Here is a 16,308-nt window from a genome sequence, read left to right as displayed (position 1 = left end):
GACAACCAAGAAACAGATGGGATGAGAGCCAGGCTTCCATAATACATATTTATTCTTACACAAATCTACAGCTTTTGAACAAAAAAAAAGAAAGAGACCCATCTGGCGCCTAGAAAGAAGACATGAAGCAACAGTGGCCGGCTGCAGGCCGTCGAGGCATGTGGTTACCGGCTCTGCTCAACTGCAAGACAAATGGGGAGGCCAGTTAGTGAGGGGGCACGGGAGGGGTCCTCTGCCCCAGACCCCAGACTCGCACCCTGCCCAAGCCACTTACTGTATGTGGAAATGTCAATTTCCTCTGGAAGTTCTGCCACATTCACTTCAAACCGGTCCTGGACGTCATTGAGGATTTTGGCATCGTTCTCGTCAGACACAAATGTGATGGCCAGGCCTTTGGTGCCAAAGCGACCTGCACGGGCCACCTGCAGGAAGATGGGATCAGGGTCAGCCCACAGATACCACCCCAGGACTTGAGGGAAGGGATGCCCGGGCAGCACCTCACTGCCATCCCAGGAGGGGGGACCCGTGGGGCCACTCACCCGGTGCAGGTAGGTGTCCGAGTCCTCGGGCATATCATAGTTGAAGACGATGTTGACTCGCTCAATGTCCATCCCCCGGCCAAACAGATTGGTGGCCACCAGGATCCGCCGCTGGAAATCCTTGAACTGCTGATAGCGTGACAGGCTGGGGTGCAGGAGAAACAAGTGGAGGCCATCAGATACTGGGTTCCTGGGTGGCGCTCCCTGTGGCCTTCGCGGGTGGCGTGCACTCACCGCTCCTCCTGGGCCATGCCGCGGTGGATGGCGATGGCCGGGAAGTTCTGCTCCACAAGGAGCTGGGCCAGGGCCATGCAGCGCTGCACTGACTTGACAAAGATGACCACCTAGAGGGAGGAGTGGCAATCAGGGCCAGAGTCCCCCAAGGCCCACCGGCCTCCCCAGGGCCCAGAACGAAGCGTCACCTGGTTAAACTCTAGCACATCCAGGAGATCAAAGAGCTTGCGGTTCTTCTCGCTGTCCTTGAGCTTGACGTAGTACTGCTGCAGTCCGTGCAGTGTGAGCTTGGTCTCGTCGTCCACAAACACTTCCATGGGCTGTGTAGGGAGGGAGGCGGGGAGGGGGCGAGCAGGACTCACTCTTAGGCATCTCGGCTGCCCAGAATCTTTCAGTGAGGATTCCTCTGTGCGATGCGTCCCAGAGGGCCTGCTGCACCCAACCTCAGTAAGGATTTTACTACCACAAGCTGGAGGTCAGCCCTGGTCTGGCTCAGGTGTGGACTATGCTTGACTCCCAGTTTGACAAGACTGAGAGGGAGGATGGAAGGAGGAGGCTCAGCCAGTCTCCCAGCATCCTTTGTGCTGTGTGCATGGTGTGGGTGTCCTGGGGCAGCCCCAAGCCCTTGGGGAGGGCCAAAGCTGCTGCACTGAGGTCTCAGCCACTGTGGGTGGGCCAGGGTCTTGCCCTACTCACATCCTGCATGAACTTCCTGCAGACGGGGCGGATCTCCTTGCTCAGCGTGGCGCTGAACATCATGCACTGCTTCTCGTGGGGCGTCAGGCGGAAGATCTCCTGCACGTCCCGCCGCATGTCTGGGTGGGGAGGGCAAGAAACAGGTGGGCGTGAGCATCTGCCGGATGATGACCCCCACCCCAGACCAGACCCAGACCGCTCCCGACCTGTGCCAGGGAGCCAGTGGCGCCATGACGAGGGAGTGGAGGGAGGGGCGAGTCCCAGGTGCCTGAGGGGCTGGACTCGGGGGGCAAGCCAGCGCAGGCGCAGGAGGAGCTGCAATCCACTTACACGCTGCCAGCGCTGAGCAGCCGTGCCATGCGCCTCGAGCCGCACTTCAGGGAGGGGAGCCTGAGGCAGAGATAGCCGCTGGGGTGAGAGCTGTAGCTGCCTCCCAGGACAAAGCCCATCTCCCACCGGCCCTGCCGGGGCTCACTGAGGGCAGGCAGGGGCCTCAAACTAACCCAACCGGCAGTGGAAGCCACGATACTCCTACAGGTGTGGGCATGTATGCCTTTATGTCCAGGCAGGGACGCCAGCTCACGTGGGCCCTGTGGTCCCATTCAGTTGGGCTCAGGAGCAGCACATCCCGCACTGCTAACACTAGAAGGTTGCCTAAGATCACTTAGGGGAGACTTATGTGCTGGCCACCCACGAGACCCTCTCTGGGAGCCTTTGGCCCGCTCAGTCAGGGCCCACCTAGGTGCTGGCTCTGACGTCAGGGGCCGCCGTGTGGGGAGGGAGGGTGTGCTGGGTGGGCCTGGGCAGCCCCACAGGCCCAGCAGGGACACTCACCCAGCTGCTCCAGCATCTTGTCACACTCGTCCAGCACAAAGTGCTTCACGTTCTTCAGGTTGAGGCTCCTGTTCCGCACAAGTGCCAGGATCCGGCCTGGGGTCCCCACAACGACGTGGGGACAGTTCTTCTTCAACACCTCTTCGTCCTTCTTAATGGAGAGGCCACCGAAGAACACAGACACCTACGGGGATTGGGAGGCGGATTGGGAGAAGTTGCTTCTAGCTGTCTAGGGGCCGCACACTCGCACCCTACTCTCTACTGGTGCCCAGTCCACAGGCCAGCAGCCCCCTGAGGATGCCCAATAGCCAGCCCTGGCACCTCGGAACAGGAGGCCTGAGAGTCTGCCACGGCATCAGTGAAAGGCCGCCGCAGGCTGGGACTGGTGCAGGCCCCTGGGAGTCATGCATAATTTATTAGGCTTTTAAGGAGCATAAACCACCGCAAACCTCAAAGGCAGCTGCCGCCGCCAAACTTGGTAAATGCTGTACGGGGCCAGAGCCAAGGCCAGAGAGGCTGCAGGAGACCACACAGCGCCCAGGTGGCTCAGTCTGAGGGGTCTCACCTTGACACTGGGCATGTACTTGGAGAAGCGCTCATACTCCTTGCTGATCTGGAAGGCCAGCTCTCTTGTGTGGCACATGACCAGGACCGTCACCTGTGCAGTGGCAGGAGAGAGGTCCTTCAGGCACTGTCCTAAATCCTCCCCAGCCAGAGCTCACACTGGCACTCCCTTCCTTTGAAGGCCCATACCCAACCGGTCCCCACCCCCTCCATGATAAGACCATCTGCAACACTGCTCCCCACACCACCGGCCTTTTGAAAACCTGGTCCAAATTCCTGCACCTTCCCAGCCCTTCCCTGCCCCTCGCTCCCTGCACCCTCTCACAGCTACCGAGGCCACACAGTCTGACACCAGGACCTACAGTGAGATTAGAAACAGAAAATGGCTAAGGTTAGACCCAGCCCACTGTGGTGACATGGGCCCCACACTCTAATGGCTTTCTGAGTCTACTATACTCTTGGGCTGTCCCTGCACTCCCGCCTACAACACCAAACGTTATCACCACACCACAGCCCTCCATGAAGTCCCCATCCTTCACAATTTGCACTAAGAAAACCAAGGCACATGCACCAACGAGGCTGTGCACCTTAGTGTGATTCTTTTTTTTTTTTTTTGAGACAGAGTGTCACTTTGTTGCCTGGGCTAGAGTGCTGTGGCGTTAGCCTAACTCACAGCAACCTCAAACTCCTGGGCTCAAGGGATCCTCCTGTCTCAGCCTCCCGAGTAGCTGGGACTACAGGCATGCGCCACCATGCCCGGCTAATTTTTTAAATATATTTTTAGTTGTCCAGCTAATTTCTTTCTATTTTTTTAGTAGAGATGGGGTCTCGCTCTTGCTCAGGCCAGTCTTTTTTTTTTTTTTTTTTGAGACAGAGTCTCACTTTGTTGCCCAGGCTAGAGTGAGTGCCATGGCGTCAGCCTAGCTCACAGCAACCTCAAACTCCTGAGCTCAAGGGATCCTCCTGTCTCAGCCTCCTGAGTAGTTGGGACTACAGGCATGCACCACCATGCCTGGCTAATTTTTTCTATATATATTTTTAGCTGTCCATATAATTTCTTTCTATTTTTAGTAGAGATGGGGTCTCGCTCTTGCTCAGGCTGGTCTCGAACTCCTGAGCTCAAATGATCCGCCCACCTCGGCCTCCCAGAGTGCTAGGATTACAGGCGTGAGCCACCGCGCCCGGCCGCTCAGGCCGGTCTTGATCTCCTGAGCTCAAATGATCCACCCGCCTTGGCCTCCCCAGAGTGCTAGGATTACAGGCGTGAGCCAACGTGCCCGGCCCTTAGTGTGATTCTTAAGAGCAAAACACTGGAATTCAGATAAGTTGTCCTCCGAGAGTGGAACACAAGGATGACAACAGGAGATGGCCAGGGCCCATCAGCAAGAACAGCAGTGACAACTGTATTCAGTGTGACTCTACCTTCGAAGACATATACATCTAGGAAGTACACACTGATATGATGGCACTATTTCCAGGAACTGCGGGCACTTTTTTTAAAAAAGCATATGAAAACTCAACCAGTAAAAAAAATTAAAAGCCCACAAAAACAATGGGGGATAAAGAATCGTCACCAGAGGGCTCTATGGCACCCGCTTCCTCCCCCAAGAGCCTAGAAGCCCACCCACCTGTCCGTTCACAGGCTCAATCTGCTGCAGGGTGGCCAGCACGAACACCGCCGTCTTGCCCATCCCGGACTTGGCCTGGCACAAGACGTCCATGCCCAGGATGGCCTGGGGAATGCACTCATGCTGGACTGGGGGAGAAAGAGAGCGTGAGGGACCAGGAGCTGAACACATCCTCTGTGGGGGCTCCCCTCTAGGGGGCCGGGGGACGAGAGTGAGGGCAGTCAGAAGAGGCCAAGTCCAGGGCTGGGTGGTCGCAACCTGGGCTGGGGTGTCTGCCTGGTCAAAGTCCAGTGCCATGCCACCGTGGGCAGCCACAGGCCCCCACTGGGCGGCAGGCACCTCGCTCACCCAGGGCAGACCAAAGACAGAGCCACTCTAGGCAGCCACGCTGGTCTTGGTGAGAGGACGTGGACAGGGGGTGACACCAGGGAGGCGTACCCTCAGACGGATGCTCAAAGCCACAGTCCACGATGGCCCTCAGGAGCTCTGGCTTCAACAGAAAGTCCCGGAAGCCAGAGCTGTGGATGGAAACATAGGATCCCTTGACGTCTTTCTTAGGGGGAGCCGGAGTGCTCTCTGGAGGAACCTGGGGCTCTTCATCTTCCTCGTAATCCAGAAGCTCATTTTCCATGTCCTGTTCTGCCATGGTGCTGAGGACAGAGGAGAGAAAGGCCCTGCGAACAGGTGCAGGAAGCTGATGAAGCTACGACTGTACAGCATTCTGGTCTCTTCCCCTCGGCCGGGCCATCGGCTCCACCTGTGCAACACCCCCAGCTTCAGCCCGCTGCCTCCACATCTCCCCACCCTCCTCCAAGCCCACCCACCTCTCCCACACCCCACCAGCCACACCCAACACCTTCCACCTCCAAGGACTTCCTGTGGCGCTCAACTCACCGCAGCCCTCAACCCTCCCAGCTTGGCCCCTGCCCACCTCAGCCTTGCTCCGGGGCTCAGACTCATGGAGCCCCACCCCAAGCATGTGAACCTCCTGCCACCACCCAGAATGCTCTGCTCCCTGGTCTTCGCACAAATGCCTCCTTCTCAACACACAACACACAAGTCTCAGCTCTAACACACCTGCTTAGACCACTGAGCCCAAAGGAGTCCCCTCCCCATCACTCCCCAAGGACCCCACTGGGCCTGCATGGGATAGGAAGCCCAGGGACTTGGAGGTGTGGTACCAGGATGCTGGAGAGAACCGAGTTTGTGAGGGAGCAAGCAGCTGTCTGCCCAGCCGGGCTTCTGCTATCTGTGGTCTGCACAGGGGAATAATTAAGTGCTCTCATGAAAAGCCTTCCATTGGGCACAGGCCAATAAAAATAAAGCTGGGATGGTGAGTGGAATTAATACAAAGCTTGCTCACCTTCTCGCTTTATTTAATCCAATGCATATCAAGTGCCTGCTGGGTGCAAGAGCCCCAAACACGGGGACACGTGTCTTTTGTCCTCCCTCCCGACTCCAGCCTCTGGTCTAGGGGGCAGAAGGGCTAAAGCTGTCCTCTTCTTCCTGAGGCTGGAGGCTGAGGGTCCTGGACCCATTTTCTCTGTGACTTCATCCAGGGCCAGGGCTTAAACCACCTCTATGCTGCTACCTCCCAAAAGCTGGGTCTCCGGTGGCAATCTTGCCTCTTAATTCATGACCCAGTTACCAGCTGCCTCCCCCAACATCCTTGGGGGAACTTGGAAGATGAACTCAAATGCCTGCTTCCCACACTTCAGAAAAGCAACTCCACTCTGACCTCTCAGTGGCTCTGTATTCTCCCTCCTCAACATCCCTGTCCAACCAGCCAGTGACTCCCACAGTCCCTTTGGCTACTTCTCACCCATGCTACCATGGGGGCCCCAAGCTGCCATCACCTTTCTTTTGTTTGTTTGTTTGTTTAACTAGAACAGCTTTCCTGATATTCACATGCTATACAACTCACCACTTAAAGCATACAATTCAGTGGATTTTTATAGTCACAGACATGTACGACCATTACCACAGCCAATTTGAGAATATTTCATCACCTTAAAATAAAAAAGAGCCCCTGACCTTTTACCTATTATCCCCTATCCCCCTCCACCTTGGCAAGCTCTAGTCTACTTTCTGTCTCTGTGGATTTGCCTACAGAAAATCCTGGGTGTTTCAAAGTAAATACAGAAAAAGAAAAGAAAGAAAGACAGAAAATCAATCCTGGACATTTCACATGAATGGGACCGTACAGTATGTGATTTTTTGTGTTTGGTTTCTTTCACTCAGCATCACGTTTTCGGGGGTTTTTTTTTTTAGACTTGAGTCTCACTTTGTTGCCCCGGGTAGAGTGCAGTGGCGTCATCACAGCTCACTGCAACCTCAAACTCCTGGCCTCAAGTGATCCTCCTGCCTCAGTCTTCCGAGTAGCTGAGACTATAGGTGCACGCCATCTCGCCCAGCTAAATTTTTCCATTTTTTGTAGAGACGACGTTGTCACTCTTTCTCAGGCTGGTCTCGAACTCCTGACCTTAAGCGATCCTCCCGCCTTGGTCTCCCAGAGTGCTAGGATTACAGGCGTGAGCCACCGCGCCCGGCCTGTTTTCGAGGTTCATCCATGTCACAGCACATGTCAGGACTTCACTCCTTTTATGCTCATCTAGTATTCCATCTTAGGAGTGTATCCCATTTTGTTTATCAGTAGGACATTTGGGCACCATCATCCCTTGCCTGGATTAAGCCAATAGCCTCCTCATTGGTCTCCCTGTTGCCATACCCCGCCCCTCTCCCACAGCAACCAAAGGGAGCCTATAGAAGCTAAGTCAGAGCAGGTCACTCCTCTGCTCAAAACCCTCCACGGGTTCCCACTGTGCTCAGAATAAAACTCTTCTGAGGGTCCCCACTATGGCCTGCCAGGCCCTTCTGGACCTGACTCCTCTATGCTCAGACTGCATCTCCCCCACCATCCCTCACTCACTGGCCTTGCTTTTGCATCTCAACCATCACTTGTCACCTTTGCACTGCCTGGAACGGTCACACTTCTTCTAGGCCTCCTTTGCTCCAGAAGGGCATTTTCCTACAGCCCCAACTGAAAAAGAACCCCTCCAGTCAGCCCTGCTGTCAGTACTGCAGATAAGCACTCCAAAGGGACCTCTGAATGAGTGTAACTAGAATCCAGACCTTCAGGCAGAGTTTAGCGTGTCTCTTTATCTGACTCTTGAAACAGGCAATCTGATACTGGCCCTGAGGATTCTGCCAGGCAAAGACAGGACAGGGTCATTTCCCAAGTTGCAGAGAAACAAGAGTCAAAGGTCAGCCCCCCAAAACACCAGACCCTTTCCAGAAGAGAATAGGACTGATGGGCTGAAATGGATGCAGAAGACAAAGCTGGAAGAGCTGGTCAGGCCCAGGGCAAATGTACTTAATTTGCTAAGCAACAGGGAATTGCTAATTAGGTTTCCCAGTCCAGTGAGTCAATCAGGATTTGCCCAAGAGTACCGTAATTTACTCCACAGATGGAGTGGGAGATTAAGACCAACATCAAGGGAAAACCAGCCACCAAATGAAAGAAGAGTAACCCAGGTGGCAAAGGAGAGGGTGGGACACTCCACAGGGCTAAGCTATCCCCTGGGGGACACAGGGGTAGAGAAAACCCACAGTCATCTATTCTAGTCTCCAAATCTAGGTGACTGAGAGGAGAAGGTGTATTTAAAGTAAGTTGTTTTGTGTTGGTGGGGACACAAATTTGGAGGCAAATTGAGTTTAGTAAGGCACAAAAATATTTCAGGAAGTGGCTGCACAGGATCTAAGGTTCAAAACAAATTAGATCCGAAAAGAGAATATGGCGGAGTCTGCCGCTACCAAAGGAGGTGGCCGCGACGGTGGAGGCCCCCGGAGCAGATAACCTTGAATACTGACACGACGATAAGTGACAACACAGACATGCCACGCAGACCCATTTTTCCTTAAGTGTCCCCAGGCGGGCTTTCTGCCCCGGACTTTTTTCTCTACCGGGGACTCCTATTTCCCACAGAAGATCTTTTTTGCCCTAAATTTCTTGAACCCGAATTCCCTAAACCTAGAGCAAGAACAAGGGAGAGTGGGGGAGGGGAAATGCCCTCGGACCCGGAGAAGCTCGCCCCGTCTGGAAGCTCCGACTTCCTCCACTGCGGCCCTGGACCCCTGCGTCGCCCCACGCTCGAATCCCTCCCAAAACAGCCCCAGGCTATTTGGAAAGGGGTTTATTCAGACATACAGCCTTTCTCTCGCCCAGTCGGGGTCGGCCCGAGGGCGGCCATGACAACCCCTCCCGGAAGTGGGCCCCGAGTACCTCGCGCGCCAACGGCCGGCTCATCCCTTGCGCGCATGCGCCCCAGCGCCCAACGGCCGCCACCGAGGGCGCCAGACTCCCCAACCGCCCCGTCCCACCTCATCGCGCGCCCCCTCCTCACGCTCCTCCCCGCAACCCCCGGCGTCTCCCCTCGCCCGCTCGCCCTCAGGTCAGACATCCTCGCACCGCGACCCCGCGCCGGGGGCCCACCTCTCACCTTGTTCCCCGTTCGCCTCCGCGTGCTGAGAGGAGAGCCGCCCAACTCCGGTTCTCCGCCGCGCGCCTCAATACGAGCGCGCTTCCTGCCTCCTGCGTCCGACTGCGGCTCCACTCACTGGGCCGCTGCCTTTTCATTCAAGAGAGACGGAAGCGGTGATTGGAGTCTTCGGGAGGCGTCGAGACGCTATTGGTGGAGAGGGGAAAAGAGGGCGTGCCTCACGCCTCGGGTTCATTGGTTAATCTAAAAGTAGGCGCGCCCGAGTGAGCTGGCTGAGACCGCGCGGACTGCGCGAAGTCTCGTGATATGGGCTTAGCCCCACCCCTTGTGGTTGCCGCCCTGTTTAGTACTGGCAAGTGAAGACCAAACGGTTTGCCCGGGGCGTGTGACCCACCATTTTTTTCCTCTCTCTTTTTTTTTTCCATCCCGAATAATTGGATTAAATGCCCCACCCTTTGGAAGCGAGGCTTCTGCGCTGAACGCTGCACCCAGAGCTTTCAGAGGCGCCATCGATCCGCGGTCTGCGGGGGTCTTCCACGGGACCTGAGGAAGATTGGGAGCTTGCAATGACCCCAGTGCACAGGACATCTTGCACTACTTGGATTTCCGCCACTATAATTTTGTCTGTTCTTGAATTTCACATAAATGGGAACATGCACGTAGATTGTCTTCTGTGTCTGACTTCTTTTGCTCAACAAACGGGTTCTGAAATTGGTCCATGTTACCAGGCGTGTCAACAGCTCGATCTTTTTTATTGTTGAGTAATAATCCATCGTGTGGCAACACCTGTATAGTTTATTCATTCACCTGTTGATGGCTGATTGATCGTTTCCAGTCTTTGGCCATTGTTAGTAAAGGTTGTACTGTACAAGTATTTTTGTGAACATAGTTTTCTTTTTTTTTTTTTTTAGCCCTGTTGCACCGGGCTAGAGTGCCGTGGTGGCAGCCTAGCTCACAGCAACCGCAAACTGCTGAGCTCAAGTGTTCCTACTGCCTCAGCCTCCCCAGTAGCTACAGGCATGCGCCACCATTCCTGGCTAACTTTTATATATATATGTATATGTGTATATATATATATATATATATTTTTTTTTTTAGTTGTCCATATAATTTCTTTGTATTTTTAGTAGAGACGGGGTCTCACTCTTGCTCAGGCTGATCTCGAACTCCTGAGCTCAAACGATCCACCCGCCTCGGCCTCCCAGAGTGCTAGGATTACAGGCGTGAGCCACCACGCCCAGCCTGAACATAGTTTTCATTTCCCTAAATACTTAAGAGTGGAATGGTGGGCCTTAGGTTATGAGCTTTAGTGGAGGAAGACAGGTTTCCTAAGTGGCTATTCCATTTTCCACCTTTTTTTTTTTTTTTTTTTTCCTTTTTAAGAGACAAGGTCTTGCTCTATTACCCACGCTGGGCTCAAGTGATCCTCCCACTGCAGCCTCCAGAGTAGCTAATTTTTTTTGAAAAGTTGGTGTCTCACTATGTCGCCCAGGCTGGCCTAGAACTCCTGCCGGCAAGCGATCATCCCAGCCTGGGCAACACAGTGAGATCCTGTTTTTAAAAAAAATTTTTAAAAATTAGAGAGGCGTAGTGGTACAGGCCTGTAGTCCCAGCTACTCAGGAGGCTGAGGCAGGAGGATCACTTGAGTCCAGGAGTGTGAGGTTGCAGTGAACTATTAGGGACTGAATGTTTGCGCCAAATTCATATGTTGAATTGTATATGTTGAATTTAATCCCCAACGTGATGGTATTTGGAGATGAGGCTTGTGGGAGGAAATTAGGGTTAGAAGAGGTCATTGGGTGGTGGGGGAGGCCTCATAATGGGATTAATGTCCCTGTAAGAAGAGGAAGAGGGCCTTGTGCAGTGACTCATTCCTGTAATCCTAGCACTCTGGGAGGCTGAGACAGGAGGATTGCTTGAGCTCAGGAGTTCGAGACCAGCCTGAGGAAGAGTGAGACTCCATCTCTACTAAAGGTAGAAAAATTAACCAGGCATCGTGGCTTGCGCCTGTAGTCCCAGCTACTCAGGAGGCTGGAGCAAGAGGATCACACGAGTCCAGGAGTTTGAGGTTGCAGTGAGCTATGATGATGCCACTGCACTCTAGCCAGGGCAATACAGTGAGATGCTGTCTCAAAAAAAAAAAAGAAAGTAGAAATTAGTATTTTAAATCTTTCATGAACAAAAATAAAATTTCAAGTAAACACAAGAGTGGAGCTGCAAGGCCAAGTAACTTGAAAGCCAGGGGAAAACCAGTCCCCAGGGAGAGAGGAAGTGCCCCAAGAAAGCAAGTAGGAGGCAAATTTGGGGTATCATGGATCATCTGAGTTGAGTTAGAGAGGAGGCTTTCAAAGCCAATAGAGTCCTGTTGAGAGGTCTGAGAAAACAGAAGAACACCCCAGCAACACACCCCATACTCACCATCCATGCAGTCAGTAGGAGCTTTTGTTTTCTCCTAAAAAAACAAAAACAAAAACAAAAACAAAAAACAGGGCAAGGTGGCTCAAGCCTGTAATCCTAGCACTCTGGGAGGCCGAGATAGGACGATCACTTGAGCCCAGGAGTTTGAGGTTGCAGTGAGCTATGATGATACCACTACATTCCAGCCTGGGCAACAGAGTGAGATCCTGTCTCAAAAAAAAGAAAAAAAAAAAAAAAATCCATGGAGCTGCACATCGAAAGATCTGTGTACTTTACCACACTTAAAATGTACCTCAATCAAAATAATTAATAATTAAAAATAAAAGAAATAACACATTATAGTTAAAGTCACCTGTGTTCACTACCCCAATTCCATTTCACTCCAGCACAGAAAAAACATCTCTAAAGTAATGATATGGAACAATTACTGCACCTCTGCTCTGTGCTTTACAAGAAATTATAGCCATTTGTTGCTTAATGACAGGGAAACATTCTGAAAAATGCGTCCTTGGTGATTTTGTTGTTGTATGCACTTACACAAACCTAGATGGCACAGCCTATATGGTATATAGCCTATTGTTCCTAGGCTACAAACCTGTACGGCATGTTACTGTACTGAATACTGGAGGAAACTGCAACACAATGGTAAGTATTTGTGTATCTAAATATATCTAAAGATAGAAAATGCATAGTAAAAATGTGGTATAAGGATCTTATGGGACCACCGTTGCATACGTGGTCCATCATTGACTGATATGTCATTATGCTGCCCATGGCTGTAATTCCTCAAGCCTTTCAGCAACCCTATGAGGTAGAGGCTGCTATTATCATCCTATTTTACAGATGAAGAAACTGAGGCACAGAACAGCGAACTCTCACTATTGGCATACGGTGATGCCAGGATTTGAACGCAAAGCAGCCTAACCCACCATACCAGGCTATGCAGGCTGTGCTCAAACACACTACTTTACACACGTTTCCAAAACTTTATATATAGTTTCACTTTATGTTCCTTAGTAATGTATATAAATGATATCAGACCGTATCGTTTATTTTGCTTGTTCGTGTTTTTTGTTTTGAGACAGGGTCTCAATGTCTCACTCTGTCACCTAGGCTAGAGTGCAGTAGCACCATCATAGCTCAGTGCAACCTCAACTCTTAGGCTCAAGTGATCCTCCTGCCTCAGCCTCCCAAGTAGCCAGGAATACAGGCGCATGCCACTACGCCTGGCTAATTTCTTATGTTTTTAAGGGTTTTTTTTTTGATTGTTTGTTTGTTTGTTTTAGAGATGGGGTCTCACTATGTTGCCCAGGCAGGTCTGGAACTCCTGGACTCAAGCAATCCTCCCAATTTGGCCTCCCAAAGTGTTGGCATTATAGGCATGAGCCACCACGCTCATCCTGTATCATTTATTTTCTATTTGCTTTTTTTCCTTCTCTTTTTCTTTTTTCCACTTTAAATCAAAAGCTAGAAATCTACTATTTACTTTGTTATCCTCCCTGAACATGGTGTTTTTGAGATAGCCTTGTTGATACATTTAGTGTCAAATAAATCTACTCCCATTTCTTTCTCTGGCCCCTAGTGGTGGACACTTGGTTCACAAAGAACCTTATCTTTTGCCCAACACAATCCTCATTCAGTTCCTCCCCTGAGAAGAATCCATCGGTGTGTCTTGCTGTCCTCAAGGTCAAGTCTAAACTCCAGAGATGCCGGAGTCTCCCTGCCCTTACCATCTGTGGCATTTGGAGCCTATCTCCTCATCCCAGGCTCCTGAGCACCAAAAACTCCAGCCATACCCTGTGATGCTTGGTTTATTCGTCCATTCATCCTGCAGAGACTTATTAAGCATCTACTATGTGTCAGATTCTGTTTTAGGAGCCAGGGACCCAGCAGTGAACAAGACAGATCTTTTGCACTTGGAGAGCTGACATCCTCTGGGAGAGACAGACAAGAAACAAAATAGTAGAGAAAATTTGTTAAAATTTGCAAGGAAAAAAGATTAAGCCATGTGAGGGGTAGAGGTTGGGGCTTGTTTTAGGTGGGGATTCAGTCAGGAAAGACTTCTCTAAAGAGGCGACATTTGTGCAAACATGGAAATGAAGTGAGGAAGAGAGAATGCCAAGATAAGAAGGAAAAGCATAGCAGGCAGAGGGAACAGGCAGTGCAAAGGCCCTGAGGTTGAAAAGGTTCAGCACATTTGAGGAGCAGCAAGTAGATGCCATAATGTGCCAGGTTTTCTTACTCATCTTTGTCCCTACAGTTCCTTCTAACAGACACCCTTTTTCTCTTTAACCGACTAGCAATTTTCTTTCTTTTTTCTTTCTTCCTCTCTCTTTCCTTCTTTCTCTCTCTCTCCCTCCCTCTCCTGCCTTCCCTCCCTCCCTCTCTTCCTTTCTTTTAGAGGCAGGGTCTCACTCTGTTGCCCAGGCTGGAGTCCAGTGGTGTGATCATAGCTCACTGTAACCTTGAAATCCTGGACTCAAGGGATCCTCCCACCAAAGTGCTGGGATTACAAGCGAGAGCCACCACACCCAGCCCCACCTGACAATTTTCTAATTTGTCCTTCACAACTCAATTCCAGCGCCACCCCTTCTGGGAAGCCTGTGCTAGCTTCATCCTCGACAGTGGGATGGCTGCTTCCTTAGACCTCCACAGGCCTGGAATACCCTTCACCTGACACCTCACATTGTGTGCAAGCATTCCTTCCACAGAGACAGAGACAACAAAGGTACTGTGCAATTTCAAGAGAAAAGTACCATTTAAAATAAATCAAAAAGGGCCATGGGCTAGAAATGACAGCGTAAGGGAAGGTCTCTCAGTGGAGGTGACATTTGAACAGAGAAACAGAGAACTAAATGAGCAAAAGCAGCCAGCCTTGGGGAAATGTGATGGAAGAATATTCAAGACCAGATAACAGCCAGTGCAAAGGCCCTGTGGTTGGAAGTAAGGTGAGAATATCTGAAGTCCACAGTGAAGGATAGTGTTGCTGGATGGGGGTGAGGAGAATGGAGTGGCTGGGTAGGTGGACGGAGAAGCCTACCTGACAAGACCACTTTGTAGACCAGGTGAGAGGTGAGAAGTTTTTCCTAAAACTGCCAGGAAGCCAGGGGCAGGTTTTCCAACAGGAACAGGCAGTGGTGTGATGTAGTTTCCAAGGCCGCAGAGTGGGTTGCAGCTATAGGGATGCGCTGGTGCAGTTATCATATTTTTCTGAGATTGTACAACTAGTCTTTTGTTTCCTCCTTTTGAAGCCCATAGTGCAACTTTGTTTCCAGTGCCACCAGAGTCCCCAGTGGGCATCTATAAATGTTTACTGAGTAAATGAATGCCGGAAGGTTGGAGTGAGAATTTGGCAGGTTTCCCCAGCTCCATCCAAGGAGGCAGCCTGGAATCTGGCAGCCGGGAGAGGGCGGGTCCCTGGGCAAGGTGGTTCCTGCCAACCCATTCCCCGGGGCCCCTGGAAACCTCGCTCTACCTTGTCCTTCTCATCTGTAAAATGGGTGGACTGGAGAATCAGAGGGAGATGCCATATTCCTCAGGGCAAGGGCCATAAACTTGATGACCAGGGAGAGGGGCTCCTAGGTTTTCTCATTTGCAAAGCAGGAACAAAAGAACTAACTTACAGAGTACTTTCATTCAGTCAACAAACATTTGAGGAACAGCTAGAAGGCCAAAGTGGCTGGAGGGAGTCAGTGAGAGGAGAGGTGGGAGGAGGTGAGGGCTAATTTTGCAGGGCCTGTGGGCTTCAGGGAGGACTTGAGCTTTTTGTCTGAGTGAATTGGGAGCCATGGAGGGTTCTGGAGAGAGAGAGAAAGAGAGAGAGAGAGAAGGGACTTGCCCTGCCACAGGTGTTCACAGGCTGTCTTGGGCTCTAGTGGGAACAGACCGTGGGGGAGATCAGAAGACAGAGCCACAGTAGGGGCTGGATCTGGTGAGGGCCATGGAAAGGCGGGAAGTGAGCAGATTCTGTATGGGTATAATTCTTCCCCTCTTTCTTCTCTCTTTCTCTGTTAAAATCCCCCAAAGAGTTGCTCAGAGGAAAAAGGAAGAGAGAAAACACCGCGCCCTGGTCTCTGGGACGACGGAAACCCAGCAGAGCCCTTCGTAACCAAGGTCCCCGCAGCCCCCGGCGCTTTGGCGGGTCCCGGAGGGCGCCACGGTGCAGGCGCGGCCGCCAGGGAGCGCTCCCCGCCGGGAGCCCCGGGGACCGAGGTTCGGCTCCCTCGCCAGGTTTCCGAGGGAGCGACGGGTCCGACCGCAGCCATGAACCAAGCTGCAAGCTCCGGAGACCCCAGAGAAATTCCGCAGAGGCCTCCACCCTCCAGTGGGGCACGTGTCTGCATTTACGGAGCGCCATCGGCATGCAGTAGCCCCCCCAAAAGAGGCTGGTCCCCATTATACAGCCGGGAAAACTTGAGGCTCACAGGACCAACAGAGTCAGGAGCTAAGTTAGGGTCGTGATCCCTTTTAACAATGATGATAATAACATTAAAAGTGACAGCAGGGCGGGCGTGGTGGCTCCCGCCTTTAATCCCAGCACTCTGGGAGGCCAAGGCGGGAGGATTGTTTGAGCCCAGGAATTCAAGACCAGCCTCAGCAGGAATGAGACCCCACCTCTACAAAAAATAGAAAAATTAGCTGGGCGTGGTGATGCACGCCTGTAGTCCTAGCTACTCGGGAGGCTGAGGCAGGATCCCTTTTGGGGGTTGCAGTGAGCTGTGATGACACCACTGCACTCCAGCTGGGGCAACAGAGCCAGACCCTGTCTCAAAAAAAAAAAAAAAAAAAAAAGAAAGAAAGAAAGAAAGAAACGAAATGACAGCAGTTAAGAAAGAAAGAAAGAAACGAAATGACAGCAGCTAACATCTATTAAGAGCCCAGTGTGTTCTCAACAC

General features: G+C 51.9%; 1 protein-coding gene across 2 annotated transcripts; it reads right to left on the bottom strand.

The window, feature by feature from the left end:
* Window positions 1–58: 58 nt before the first annotated feature.
* On the bottom strand, window positions 59–9,069 carry DDX39A (DExD-box helicase 39A). Of its 2 annotated transcripts, none has more exons than XM_069494753.1 (11): window positions 8,995–9,069; window positions 4,934–5,169; window positions 4,496–4,623; window positions 2,869–2,961; window positions 2,304–2,487; window positions 1,470–1,588; window positions 962–1,093; window positions 774–883; window positions 540–684; window positions 275–422; window positions 59–181 (listed from the first exon to the last, which is right to left on the bottom strand). In XM_069494753.1, the coding sequence occupies exons 2-11, from the start codon at window positions 5,139–5,141 to the stop codon at window positions 165–167; spliced, it is 1,284 nt and encodes a 427-aa protein (XP_069350854.1). In that variant the 5' UTR covers window positions 5,142–5,169; window positions 8,995–9,069; the 3' UTR covers window positions 59–164. The 2 variants fall into 2 exon arrangements, with proteins under 2 accessions (XP_069350854.1, XP_069350846.1); XM_069494745.1 differs by having other exon boundaries at window positions 4,934–5,145; window positions 8,995–9,060.
* Window positions 9,070–16,308: the final 7,239 nt, after the last annotated feature.

Source organism: Eulemur rufifrons, chromosome 2 (assembly GCF_041146395.1).
Source record: "Eulemur rufifrons isolate Redbay chromosome 2, OSU_ERuf_1, whole genome shotgun sequence".
Classification (NCBI taxonomy): Eukaryota; Metazoa; Chordata; class Mammalia; order Primates; family Lemuridae; genus Eulemur; species Eulemur rufifrons.
Note: the sequence above shows the minus strand (reverse complement) of the source record. Positions and strands in the feature narration are given on the sequence as shown.

Excerpts from the sequence above, each read along its gene's own strand:
- DDX39A (XM_069494753.1), bottom strand. The coding sequence starts at position 5,141 with ATGGCAGAACAGGACATGGAAAATGAGCTTCTGGATTACGAGGAAGAT. Across the intron at positions 1,094-1,469 it reads GCAGGAAGTTCATGCAGGAT|CCCATGGAAGTGTTTGTGGA; the intron begins GTGAGTAGGGCA and ends CTCCCTACACAG. Across the intron at positions 884-961 it reads ATGTGCTAGAGTTTAACCAG|GTGGTCATCTTTGTCAAGTC; the intron begins GTGACGCTTCGT and ends TCCTCCCTCTAG.